Source organism: Poecilia reticulata, chromosome 22 (genome assembly GCF_904066995.2).
Source record: "Poecilia reticulata chromosome 22, P_reticulata-male-v2, whole genome shotgun sequence".
NCBI lineage: Eukaryota > Metazoa > Chordata > Actinopteri > Cyprinodontiformes > Poeciliidae > Poecilia > Poecilia reticulata.
The window spans coordinates 14,587,223-14,601,485 of NC_088851.1; the positions used below are offsets into that span (position 1 = coordinate 14,587,223).

The following is a 14,263-nucleotide window of genomic DNA, read 5'->3' on the forward strand; positions in this document are numbered from 1 at the left end:
TAGGTTGTTGTTAGGCTGTTATGCATGCTTCGGTAAATCACAGAGTTTTGTAACTCTGTGATTTTTGAGCCAGGCCATCAGCATCAGGCAAGTATGCAGAGGATGATTTTCAGTCATTCTGCCTATCAGCAACAATCTTTGCCTCTAAAAGTGAGTTGTCTCACATATTGACAGAAAAAAAGCTAACAAAGACTCAACACTTGCATGTTTGTGGTAAAACAAGAACAGGTCGAATAAGTAAGACGTGACGGGACAAACCTTAACATCAGCTGGGTGCTCCACCCTTATTGGTCCCTGAAATTGAGACATATAATCTTAACCAAACACAACTAATACATTTTTACAGAATTACAAATATGTAACACACTTTACCATTCGGAGCGGTCTGAGAGAGCCAATGAAAGGCTCAGGGAAACCCCAACTCTGCGGATGGGGATACTCTCCCTCCAATAGCACTTCAAGCAGTCCATCAAATCCTGGATCAGTGTACACCAACCAGCTACACATAAAGGCAGAGATTATATCAGACAAATGTATATAATTTTGATTTAAAGCTCCCAAGCAAAGCCTCTGTTCCTTTCTCTGTTTAAACCACGATTCAGCGTCAACCATCAATAATCCACAGCAGTTCAACTATGACAACCACAAGCTGTGGCCTGCTGCTCGCATTCCTTCACACACACAACACAGATGATGTTCACAGAAACTTTTGCTTTTTTCCAATTCTCAAGAAAGATTATTCAACGTAGAGTGTTGCATTCATACCCGTACAAGAATTCACACCTCTTTGGACTTGTTCAAATTACAGTATGTCCCATTTCCACCACTAACATCAAAGTCTTCTTATTGGGTTTTTATTTGACACATCAACACAAAGTGGTTCATAGTTGTAAAGTGGAAAGAAAATGATGCACGGTTTTCAAAAGTTTATAAGTAACAATTTGGAAAGAGTGACATGCATTTATATACAGCCCCTTTGAGCCAAAGATTTGCAGAACCACCTTTCATTGCAACTGCAAATCATTTGAGATAAGTCTCTACAATATTTGCACATTGGGAAACGTTTTGTTTTTTTATTTGTGCATATTCTATTTTATTTGCTGAAGCTTAGTCAGATTAAATGGAGACTGTCTTTTCACATCTTGTCAAATATTCTTCGTTGGATTTATGTCTGGATTTTGGATCATTCTAACACATGAATATGTTTTGTTCTAATCAATTCCATTTCTGCTCTGGTTGTGTCACTATCCTGCTAAGAGGTGAACCACCACCCTTTCTTCCTGTATTCCCCTTCATTTAGTTCCACCCAGCCTCCTAATCCCTGCGGAACAAAAGCTTTGCAATACCAAGATTCTGTTTGGGAGGTTTTCAATGATAGTCCAGAACTTTATTTCTGACCTGTCTGAAAAGTTCCTTGAGTTCCTTCAGTCACATCTTTTGTCCTCAAATGTTCACTCACAAACCTTTGAGGCCGTCACAGAGCTGTTATGGTTTAACTGAGATTATAATTCACATAGAATAATTTACTAACCAGGTGGTTTTTGCACATAATTTTATTTATGAGTATCGGAGAGAAGGGGGCTGAATAAATAGCCATGCCACAATTTTCAGCTTTTTATTTGGCAAATTAAATACATTAAAGTCTGTGGTTTAAAATTTGATTAAAAAAATGTATGCAAGGCACTGTATTTACACCCATGAAAATTTTCCCAGCAGAGTGAGTTTATATGTGTCGTCAAAACTTACATTCCAGAGTGAATCTTAATGGAGCCTGTGGTCTGTGGGATCCCATAGGAACTGAGCTCTGGTGTGTCATCACAATAAGATGACATCCTCCCTAACCCGTTCACCTCTGAGTACAGGTCAATCCTGGGAATGCTGTAATCCTACAGAAAGAAAGAAATAAGGTTTATAAAATACAATAACTTGCATGTAGGTCACATACGCTTATTCATGTGTCACCAGTTCAAAAGAAACATTTATCAGGTACATTTTTTTAAGACCTACTCAAAGTTGAGTTCATTCAAATATGGAACATTTTCATAATCTGGTCTATCCCAAACTTGAGTCAATTCTATTCAACTATAGGTCACAGGAAACACCCTAACAAATCGATCATATCAAATTATCAATTGAATTAAATCTACTGAAATTATTAAAGAATTACAACAGTGCCACCATTCATTTAGTTAAATATTTAAACAAATAAATCTGAGTTAATGTACCAGTGCTCCAATTAAATTGTAAATTTTTTCTGAATTTTTATTGGGAGATTTTTCTACTGCAATAAAATATGAGTTTTAATACCGTTTACCACATAGAAGTGCTAACAGTTGTGACTATAGAGTTTTGCACATAGTCACAGCATACAAAACATGATAAAGATTTTTTTTTGTTTTATATGTAGATGACTGAATATTTCTAAACTATTGACAAAAGTATAAGTTCCCAGACATTTAGTGAGTTCTAGAGTTTGACTTTTCATTCCAAACTTTACACCGATATAGATATAGGGACAATGTTAATACAGAAGTAGTCAGTTAGACTGAAGGGATGAGCTAAAATTAATCATGACTCACTCTGACTGCCAGCCGAAGGGAACCTACAACCATCGGTGCTGTTGGAACAGGTTGACCCAATTCATTTAGCGTCTCTGGAATTCCCTCCTCTGCCCACATGTTCACTAGCTGGTCCATGGGACCCTCTTCCAGGGCAAGGATACGACCCTGGAAGCCAGGCTTTTCATAGAGAAGCCAGCTAAAAACAGATTAAGAAGATGACACGACATCATAAGAAAGAGAAAGACATCCACCAAAAAAATCTGAATCGGTGGATCAGTGGTAGCCTACCCTGCTGACTTCAGTTGATCATTCAATGAGTTATGATGACAAATTACCATAAACACAGAGATTGAACTGGGCTGAATACATTTCTATGGACTCGATCGATAAGTGATTCCAAGGTAAATATTTTCATCAATGTTACTAAACACCTCTAGCAAGAGGTGTCTTGACTACTCATCCTATTTTTGACCGGATTAAACTCTGATGTGGCAAAGTATTGTGATCATGTTATACTTGCCATGCCATCATGTCATAGTAACAGTCAGCCATAATAAAACATGCCATGTTATATGTTTAACTTTATACGTTAAACGATACTTTCTCTACCCCTCTGATATTAACAAACGTTAATTTTCTTTTTACAACTACTAGCAGAATCCCATACCATCCTCTGATGACTTTGATCGATATCACAGGAGACAGTTTCATCGAGGTGGAATCTTCTACATCACCATAGACTTCAAATGCCTCCCCACCAAACTGAGCATGCTCGTGTATGACTATCTGCATGAACAAACAGAACCATCAGTGCGATAAAGAAACAATGTCTCACAAAATTCAACTAGTAACATTTCAAATCCTACCTTTCCAGGTCTTCTGTGGTGTCCTCTAACCACAGGTTTCTGCAAGACAGGTGAAGAGACAATTCTTTAATTATTTTTGTCAACCCGACAAGGAAAATTCGACTTTAGGTTGGTAAGCTTGGATAAGGTTATGGTTATTTGATATATCTATATAGGTAGAGTTGTTCTGCAAAAAGACACCACCTACAGTTCAGCACTGTATTAGAAAAGTAAGATTTTTGGGTACATTTCACTCTATTTTTTCCATTAAATCTAGCAGTTGCTTGAATCACTAATATGTTGTATTTAATTTCACATTTATTAATCCATCTCTGACTAAATGCATACAAATTTAAAAGCAACCCATCTTCTTTCAAATAATTATTTCTCTTTGCAAATTCCTCGTCGCTTGTTGTGTCTTACCCTTTTACTACGAATGCATTTAATTTTCATATCAGTGTTATTTGCTTACTGATGCAAATGTTTTGCCCAGACAGGAAAAGTCATGTGCACCAATGTTGCAAAATATTTCCTGTGTAGAGTGCCACATTGAACATGTGCTCATTTTCCTTGTTCTTTCTTGCAAATGATTCAGAACTTGGCATCTTGAAGTATGAAACCCCATCCTTTCACCACACACACACACACACACACACACACACAAACAAACAAGATCCAACCTGAGGCTTGTGTCTCCATGGAAGTAAAGCAGAAACAAATATGTGCTTTGCAGCTGTGACTTTCAGAATCATTTGTACTCAGTTGAAGCAGTATGTTCCTGTTGCAATTAGTAAATATGTTAGTGAAACAAAAAAAGCTGCTACCTTGATTTTAGTTGTACGAAGTCCATTTTGAGATATCTCATGATTGTAGTTTGTTGTAGAAGGCAGTACTGTAGGATTCTCCGGGCCCCCATCCACAATGGATATGTTTGTAATTGACAACTGCTCCATAGCAGGAAGGGTTAGGTCAGTTGTCTGTGTAAAGTCCATGGAGGCCTCTAGCTCTGGTGTGTCTTTCTTCAGCTGTTTCTCTAAATGATCAGGCAGGTTCATCTCAGAGAGCGCCGGCAGAGGAGGAACAGAGGAGGAGGAGCTACATGCTGACTCACTAACAGCAACAATTGCACCTTCTGAAATCAAGCTTTGATCTGCACCTTTCACGCCCCTGTTATCAGCAGGGGGAACAGGCAGAGGCAAGGCAGTAACTCCCTGCGGTCCAACGTCTTGCTGCTGGTTAGACGGGACTGTGCTGTTTGAGGCAGAGGAAGCTTCAGTTCTTGACTTCCTGGAGTTCCGAGGGGAGCTAAGCAAGTCTGTGAGGATGGACATCCTCTCGAGTCTTGACGTCATCTTCCCCGGCTCATTGTTTTGCCCCTCTGGTTTTCCCTCTTTGACTTGAGCCTCCTCTTTGGCCTTGTCCTGTCCTTCAACCTTATGAGTTGTTAGTTTATCTGCTGAGGTGCCGCTCTCTTGAGAATCAGTACTTCTGCCATTCCTGTCAGCATTTTTTTGTTTGATTACCATAGCTGGAGAAAGGTCCATGCGTCTCTCATTTTTTCTTAAGCCAAACTGAAATTCCTCTGGATCAAATGTCCGCTCAAAGCGGTCCTCCCTGATGGCTGGCATAGCAAAAGGTGGGCACTGGAGTTTTTTACGAATATGTTTCTTTCGAGGCAGCGAAAAGGGTATTCCTCCTTCTCTGACACTGCTGAGAAAATAATCAATTTCCTCTGGCTCAAGTAAGTCATCATCACTAGCTGTTTCATCTTCATTTCTTCTACGTCCCTTTTTCTTTTTGTGACGGTCTTCCACGTCCAACCAGGCGGATGGAGTCAGTTTGGGTGGAATCGGTTTCCCTGGAGGCTTAGCCTTGTCAAAATCGAAGAGTTGAGTCGTTGCTTTTTTTGAAATTTTGTGTGCCTCGTGTTTCAAACCACGACCTGCAGTGAACCTCTCTGCAGTTGATTCAGGTTTTTGAATACTTTCTTCAAAGACCTCATCAGTCTTCAGAGCATCATTCCTAAGTGATAATTGAACTGAACCAATGGAAGACGCTTTCTTTTGGACTGTGCAAACACTTGTGTTTGGTATATTTTGAACCACAGCAGTGACGTTTGCATCCTGTTCTTTTTTGGCAGCAGTCAGGTTATCTGTATTTCCTAAAACCATTGGTGTCTTCTTCTGAAGGTCTCTTGAAACGGTATCATCAGAAACATTGGAATGTATGTCTGATTTAATCTCAACTTTGCCATCTCTGTTAGATGAGATACTTTGTTCTTTTTGAGTGTCTGCTTTGTGAATTTCAATGTTCTTTGCCTTATCAACTGATGGGTCAATTGGTGCAGTTTTTTCTTTAGAATGGTCATGAATCTGAATTCTGTCACTTCTGGCATTCAGCTCTTGAATTTCGGTCTTTGACTCTGCTGGTATTACTGACTCCAGTTTTTCTTTTAGGTCTGCATTTGTGGCAGATTGTGCTGACTTGTCTTGACCTGGTGTTGTACAACTATTTTGTTCTGTATTAGTTGATGGCTTCTGGATCTGCTCTGTAGCTACTAGCAGTGGTTCCTTGACTTTAGCTCCACAGTCATCTTTAGAATATTCAGTGCTAGGATCCTGGATGCTGTGCTCCATCCCGGTTTCCTTTGTGCCAACTACAGTTGTTACAGAATTTGAATCTTTGGATTTTTGATCTAGGTTTGGTAAATCTTCACCTTTTTCTCTAGTAGTTTTGGATCTTTGGACTTCTGTATTGACAACTTCACTGATGTCTTTCAAAGGTACTGTTTCACTCGACAAACTTTCAGAAGATAAATCCTGAAGTTCTGTTTTTTCTTTCCTATCATTATAAGAGAGTAGATTGTCAGGATCTCGGGTTGCATCCATGCCATAGTTTTGTATTTTCTTCTCTTGAACTTCCTTTTTTAATGTCTCTGACGCAGACCCTGTTAACTTTTCTTGATCGGATATTGTTAAACTTTCATTTGAGTCACCAGAGACAGTGGACTTTGTGTCTTTCTTGACTTCAAGTTTGCTGGTGACATTTTCATTAACTGATTCATTTACTAAACTGTCATTTGATTGGTCCTTACTTGTAGTCTTGTCTTTAGATTCTTTAGCACTTTGACCCATGGTGGTTGTAAGTTTAACATCTTGGATTTGACTTTCTCTTTTCTCTTCTGAAGCTTTGTCTTCCAACATTTCTGGTCTTAACTTGACGTTTATGTCTAAGTATTTAGATTCTTGATGTGATATTTTGATTTCATTTTCTTGAATCACACCAGTGTTTGACTTCTGAACCTCTGCTGTTTCATTCACCAAATCTCCAAATGCAGTGGTACTGCAATCAGAGTAAGCATCTTGGGTGTCATTTCTATCCTGAACTTTAGCATCGGTATCTGGTTGTTTTTCTGATTTGTGACTCGAATGTTCAGATCCCCCCAATTCATCTTCAGCTTGTTTTAATTCATCTGTGCCTTCGTCTCTATCACTTATTGGGCTGAACTCTTGGAGGCTTCCAGGGTCATTTCTTATATTAGCAGTTTCTAACTCATTCACCAAACATTCTGTCAAAGTATTTTTTGTTGCAGAGTCACCTCTATCTCCTTCAGAGCCTGGTATTGGTATGTGTTCAGTATGGTTTCCTGTTGTGACCTCAGGTGCTTCTGTTCTTGGCGTCTCACTTCTGGCAGATTTTGGACCTTCAATCTCTGTTGATATTCCATCTTGTTCTCCAGCAGTATTTGTTGCCTGGTGCCGTTGATTGATAATTTTGTTTGCCTGATCCAGATCTTCTGTCTCATTTGTCAGACTTTGCAATGATGAAACCCTGATTTCAGATTTTATAAATTCAGATTCCGTTGACTTCCCTTTGTAGTCACCAACAGTTATTGGCTTTTGGACCTGTTTGTTGCTAACTTCACTGGAACGATCTGGAGATGCTGTCTCATTTACAATAATTTGCATTGAGGAAGTACTTTTTTCAGACTTTAGTTGTTCAGATTCTGAAGATACTCCATCCTGGCCACCAACAGTTAACACTTTCTGGACCCGTTGGTTGCTATCTTTACTAATATGTCCTGGAGTATCTGCCTCATTTGACAAACTTTGCAACAATGAATCAGTAATTTCAGATTTCAGATGTTCAGATTCTGATGATACTCCATCATGATTACCAGTTGCTATCACCACTTGACCCTGTTGGTTGTTAGTCAATTTTTCAAGAACAGTTTTGGTTGTCTGAAGCTTTTGTTTTGTATCCTCACTGTTAGCTGTTACAATTTCATTCCCAAAGCTCTCTGAGATTTCAACTTCAGGTTTTACATTACTGTCTTCAACGTGAGTGCTCACTAATGATAGTTTTACAGCTTGAGTCTCCTTTGTCTTTTCTTCTTCAGTTTTTGCAACCTTTTGTCCATTATCTGATATATGATTTTCATATATGCCTTGTTTTGTTATATTTCCACCTTCTTCTCCAGTTTTAGAATTAGTTAATGTCTGAGCATTTTGTTCTGTTGTTTTATTCATAGTTAGGTTTTTAAGTACGATCTCCTCTTTTTCTTTGGAGCCATCTCCAGATTCAGCCTCCAGCACTTCGCTGTTAGTTGTTGACATTCCAGGACTTGGTTTTTCCTTTACAATATCATAATTTTTTCCTATTAGATTTCTGGAGTCATCTTTCATCTTTTTACTTTTGGTTATTAGCTCCTTGGCTTCCTTTTCATTTTTCCCTAGTGGTTCAATATTTTGAGGCTTTGGTCTCTCTGTATTCATAGAGTCGCTTTGTGAAGTTTCATGTAAGTTCTGTTGTTTTGTGTCAATCATACTTGCTGTAGATTCAACTATTGTGCTCTGTGTTTCCTCGCTCTTGGTTCTCTTTCCTTTCAGGACATGTGTAACTACTGCCGGTTGGTTCTTTGTAGCCTTAGGCTGCAAGCTTTCCTCTTCTGTTGAGAGATGGCCTGCTTTCCCTGAACTCGTAATTCTTCTCCCTGCAAAGTCCACAGGTCTTTCTTTGAGCTTCTCTTTACAAGTGTTTTGTGACTCAGAGCTTTCTGCTGCAGTGTGATTAAGCATTTCATCTGGCTTTGAGTCTTTTTCCTTGCTTCCAGATTTGCCTAAAAGAGCCTCTTTGTGTAACTGTTTTTCAAAATTCTTGGGCAATTGGCAAACAGTCACAGTCTCTGTTTCTGCATCCAAAGCCTCAGCTGGTTTCCAGCCAACCTCCTCCTTATTTTTCTCCCCTACATCAAAACCTTGTGCTGCTTCCACAGTTAATGTTTGGGATACTCTGTTATTTATAGCTTCAGTTGAATCCTCCAAATAGTCCAGTGAGCTCACAACATCTGATCCTACAGCGAGACTCTGTGAGTCTGAGACAAGTTCAGCAGGGATATTCTTTCTATTTTCTGATGTAGACATAACTTCCTCCTGACCAGTTTCTGTTGATGGGTCATAATGAATGCCTTCATCCAGCTCAGGTTTGACTGACTTGTTGGTTACATCCTTAGGAGTTGGTTTAATGTCAAAAACCTGAACTGCAGAGTTTTTTTCTTTGGTAAATTTAAATTTAGTCTTACTTGGCAGCTCCTCTGACACATCTTTGGCTTTAACTGTGGAGAACGTTTTAAATGATGAGAGTGTTTTTTGCCTATGTCTGTTGTCTTTTTGATTTTCTGGTTTTGGTTCTTTGGCTTCCAGATTTCTTTCCTCAGTTTCTGCATTATTACCACCAGCAACCAGTGACTTAGCTGGCATTTCTTTGTCTACAATTTTTACTGGGTGTACAATCATCTGTGTTTCGCCTGTAATAGATAAATGAGATAAAATCTCTCCACCTTTAACATCTCCTTCCAGAGTAGTTTGAGGGGTTTTAGTTTGTTTTTCTGCCATTTTAATGTGTTCCTCTGCAGACTTACAGTCACTGTCCTTCTTAGTATCTATTGAGACAGTATCTTTATCATTCACAGTTGAGTCTTTAATTGTGCTGAGATTTGAATTCTCATATTTTGATGAGAGTTGTTGGATTTTGGGCTTTAATTTGTTGGGGATTCTCGGATTTCTTGTGGGAAGCTTGCTCCCGGAGGATGAAGTCTCAGTTAGCTCCTTCACAGGAAATTTCCCATGCTGTCTGATGTTTTCGTTTGGCTTGGTGAGCCTTGCGAACACGTTTTTCTCTTGCTTAGTGGGAGAAGAAGAAAGACCTGCTGTGTCATTCTCTTCATGACTCATGCTTCTTTTAGAGAGGGGTTTGGATGGTTTCAGTGGTGGCATACTTCCTGTTCCTGAAAAACACAAACACAAATGGTATTCAAGAGAACTGAGGTGAAAAAAATCAGGAAAGTATTCTATTGCAATGGCATGCATCAGGTTGCAGTACTTCCTTGGTGTGGAAATGTGATTGAGTTTTAATTATTTATGCAGTCAGACATGCTGAATTTGCAAGTTTGCTATCACAGTTTTGTAATGTAGACAGAAGCTATTTTATCTATTGTGACGGAATATGGTGCAAAAGCTAAAAGCCATCCACAAAAAAACCTCTATAAAATAAAATAAGATTTAAATTACTTTTTTTTTAAATAACTTAAAAAAGAGTTTTTAACAACTTGCAATTAACAAACAAATAAATGCAGTGAAATTGGAAGATTCAGAAAATAAATTATATGGTTTAATTTTTTTTTTTTTTTAAATAGAAACAAATCAATACAGTGTTCACTAAAAACAAATAAAAATCACTTTACTATAATGTAGGAAGTTCAACAACTTTAAGAACTACCTTCTCAAATAAACATAAAATTACCTGACAAACCATTTTCAACAGCCTCAAAGTTGACCCAGACTAACTAAGAATAAAAAGCTCAGCCGATAGACCATGACTGGACTCTTACCTTTCTTTGGACTTCCAGGCTGCGGCATCAGTGTTTCATTTTCAGGCTTCTCATCGATGGGAGTTACCTCTTGCTCTTCTGGCATCTGTTTCTGGACTGCTTCACCTTTGTCTGAGTTAGTCTGACCAGGCAATACTTTTTTAAAGCTGTGGCTGCTTGTCGGTGTGATACTGATATTTGTTTTTCTTGTTGGAGATGAAACTGGCAACTTACTTTTTGATGCCAGGAAGGAACTACTCTGTTGTTGGTTCTGCTGCAGAGCGTCCCTGTCAGGATGGCTCACCTTTTTACCGGTTCTTTGCTCAAGCTCCATTCCATTGACAAAGTCTGCATACTCCTCCTCTGACTTTTCCTTGTTCAGCTTTATCCCTGTTCTATACACAGATTTTGTAGGTGAAATATTTCCTGATGTGGCTCTCACATTTTTGGTTTCTTCAAAGCTTGGTTTTCTGACTGATTTGGTTGGAGACTTGACAGGTTCTTTAGGTCTAGTTTGCTTTGGAAGTTTGGAAACGACTGCTGACCCAAAGACATCAGGTTCTGATATTTTATCAGATGCTTCTGGAGATTTCGCATCAGTTTCTGATGTTGAAACTTTCAGAGTTTTAGGCTTTGGGTGACTAACACCACTTTGATCTTTTAACACTGGAAGTGCAGAAACACGTTTCTCAGTGCTACGCTCCTTAAGTGAAGGATGATCACTGGAGCCTTCTGTTTTTGTGCTTGCTGTGGTCTTTCTTGGAACAGTCCTCATCTTAAGTCCAACAACAGATGAAGAGGTATTTGTTCCACTTCCTGTGGAAGCATGCAAGTTGTCTACTGCTCCTTTAATTCCTTGCTTAGCAGCAGCTATGTGACTACTTTGAGCTTTTATTCCAATGTCTTCATCTTTTAACTTGGGTTTGCTCATGTCTGAAGCTGTAATAGTAACTCCGGAAGTAGGGGTCTGAGTTTCTTCTTTAACTATGGATTCAGTAGTATATTTAGTGTTGAACAGTGAGGGCTCATCTGTAGTTCTTGGTGCTTTGGTTTTGTTATCTTTGATTTCAGTTTCATTGTCTTGTTGGAAGCTCGTCAATCTGTCAAAGAAGAAGTAAAGAGAAACAGGCTTGTTTTATAGCATATCTGTGAAACAATTATAGAAAGTACAGAGTTTATTCTAGTAAAAATGAAATGTTTAAACGTGAAATAGCATATAGTCTCTTTAAAAAGCATATTTTTGACTAATGTGATGGCATTTATCAGTCAGGAAAGAGTTAAAGAGTCATTTCTAAGACTTTGTTGCTCAGTGAACCACAGTGAGATTTATTATCCACAAATAAAGGACACAGTGGGGAACCTCTCCAGGAGTGGCTGGCATACCAAAATTACTTGAAGAAAGCAACAATGACTCATTCAGAAAGTCACAAAAGAACCAAGAACAACATCTATACCCCTGCAGACCTCACTTGCTGTAGTTAAAGTGAGCATTCAAGATTCAACATTAAGTAAGAGATAGGGCAGAAATTAGATGGCATTTTCCACGGTGAAAAAAACTACATTGCTGAGTAACCAGTGACACATTTTGAGTTTGTCAAAAAGAATCAAGATTTTGGGGGAAAAAGTTTGTTGGACTGACAAGATAGCCATGGAACTTTTTCGACATTGTGGCATAAAATTAATGGTACAATTAGACTATCAACCGTCTGACATGATAGTTGTAGTGTACCATGTCCTAGAGGATTGAGTTGGTTTATACTGACCCATGGGAGCTAAAAAGACAAAAATCTATAAAAGAAACTGGTGTCTGTTTACCAGCTTTGGTGTTTATCTCTTTGTTTACTTCATAATACCATCAAGAACGATAATATGACTATTACCATAGAGTATTTTAGAAATCACATCTCAAAAGATAAGAAATTATCAGATTTCTTTCAGAAACTCAGATTATCTATGTAAAACTATAGCAAAAAAGAATCTGATAATATTTGCCTTAAAATACTCCAGTGATAATAATCCTGTCCTCTAAATGCCATTTAGTCTAAAAGGCATTTAGACTAAATGCCTTCTTACTTGAAGAAAACAGTAATATTTCTCACAATTTGTAAAACACACTGCTCGCATAATGACTAAACACAACAGATCAATTTTTTATGTTTTCAACTACTCTTGTTCATGCATCACCAACTTCAGTCTGGATGGCACATTGTTTTATAAAACATAAATAAATAATTTTGGTTAGAATCTCTAAAACAGCTGATTTTTTTTAGTTATAAAATTGTTTAGAAGGCAGTGAGCCAAAGACACATTCAGAAAGGTGGACACTTTTCAACAATCCTTGAGAAAAGTAACAATAATTTACAATTATTAATCTGAATTGTTCATTACGTCCCCAATGCATTCACTTTAGGTAAATTTTTAGCACAGTTCTTTCCAGCACTACAGAGAACATACAGTATGTGACTGATATTATCTATTGGAAATGAATAATTCAGTGCCTCTCAACCAGCTCAGCTTATTGTTTTGCTTGGCTACAAAGAAACATGGGAACTTGGATATCAGGTTGCGTGCAGCCTTTATTCTCTTCTGCTTTTTCAGTGATCAAAGGGGAAAATGACACCATAACAAAGAAAAAATAAACTCACCCCTTTAGCTCTGCTGTCCTGGACGTATCAGTAGTTAAATCTTTGTCGTTGTCCTCCAAACTCAGCTCTGGCTCAATAATTACTTTCTGGGCAAAAACCTTGGTTGACGGCAGACTCACGGTCTTGCGAGTCGAGCGGATTTCTCCCAGTGACTCAGGTTCTGGGATCGTTCTGGTGTCGGGCTCTCCCGGCTCCTGCGGGAATGTTTGAATCTCCTCTGAAGTCGCTGCCGTGGTGATGTCGGACTCTGGCAAGCTGCCACCGGATAGCAAACTCTTCAAAGGGGCAGGTGGGGTTTCCTTCTGTGTTACCACCTCATCCTCAGGTATTACTCTGACAGGTATGGCCAGCACAGGAGGTGAGTCCACCCTAAGGCCCTCCTCCTCCTGTTTCATTACATCCTCCTCTCCCTCCTCCTCCTCCGTCTCATCTCCCAGGTATGTTTCCACCCAGATAGCTTTATGGAGCAGGACAGGAGAATCCCTTTCGGCTGTTTGCTCTCTCTCAGGCACAGGGGTCCATGTCGCAGCTGCAGTTTTCTCAGACAAACTGCTGGAAGGTATCCTGACTTCGGATCCTCCCCTCTGTGCATCTGGGTCATTTTTTTCTTGCTGATTGCTGGTGCTGTGTGATACGGATGACTGAGAGCTTAAAGTTATTCCTTTTAACACAGTGCTGTGGCCTTTCTCTCCAATTTTCACCACGGTTTTCTTTGATGCCAAACATATGGAGGTTAAGTTGGGAGACTTTGGGGTGTCCAGCGTCAAGGAAAGTGGGGATTTAACTGACATTGGTGTGGTAGGGGTGACAACGTTCTCCTCACTGGAGTTCTGGATGTTGTCCAAATTAACATGCAATCTCTTGCTAACTTCTTCCACCACTGATTCTGCAAAGCCTAAATCTGTGTCTGAGTTTGGACAAGCGGCAGATGGAAGCTTTGCACTGGTGGGCGTCACATTCCCAGAATTCTTCTGCGCTAAAGCACCGCTGACGGTGGACACACGCACCTCCCTCACGCTGCTCCTGCTGCTGCTGCCGCTGTCTGCGAACGGGAAGTCTGTCCCATCCACAATCAGAGAGGCCACACTGGGACTGGAGCTTTGACTGAGGGAGTCATCAAGCTCAGTTCTAGGGGATGCATCATGTGACTCTGTTTGAGGCTTTAACCCATCTTCTTCGTGGGATACAGGGAAACGGGGAGACACAGGAGAAGTTGGTGTGCTCGAATTTGTGGAGGTGTTTGACTGTTGCTGGCTGCTGCTGCTCTTTCTTCTCTGGAAAAAGCTGGTGAACCGACCAAGGACGCCCTTCTTTTCCCCCTGAGAAGAAGAAGAACAAAAGAGG

The 14,263-nt window shown here is 39.4% G+C and overlaps 1 protein-coding gene across 1 annotated transcript in view; it reads right to left on the bottom strand.

Annotated features, from left to right (window-relative positions):
* Positions 1-14,263, bottom strand: part of crybg1a (crystallin beta-gamma domain containing 1a) — a 39,077-nt gene that overhangs the window by 6,094 nt on the left and 18,720 nt on the right. The window contains exons 3-11 of the mRNA XM_008399634.3: positions 12,920-14,238; positions 10,296-11,374; positions 4,231-9,692; positions 3,428-3,466; positions 3,229-3,347; positions 2,580-2,757; positions 1,747-1,886; positions 373-499; positions 259-294 (exon numbers count right to left, since the gene is read on the bottom strand). Of these exons, the coding sequence (XP_008397856.2) occupies positions 259-294; positions 373-499; positions 1,747-1,886; positions 2,580-2,757; positions 3,229-3,347; positions 3,428-3,466; positions 4,231-9,692; positions 10,296-11,374; positions 12,920-14,238 (8,499 nt within the window). The remainder of the gene's footprint in view (positions 1-258; positions 295-372; positions 500-1,746; positions 1,887-2,579; positions 2,758-3,228; positions 3,348-3,427; positions 3,467-4,230; positions 9,693-10,295; positions 11,375-12,919; positions 14,239-14,263) is intronic.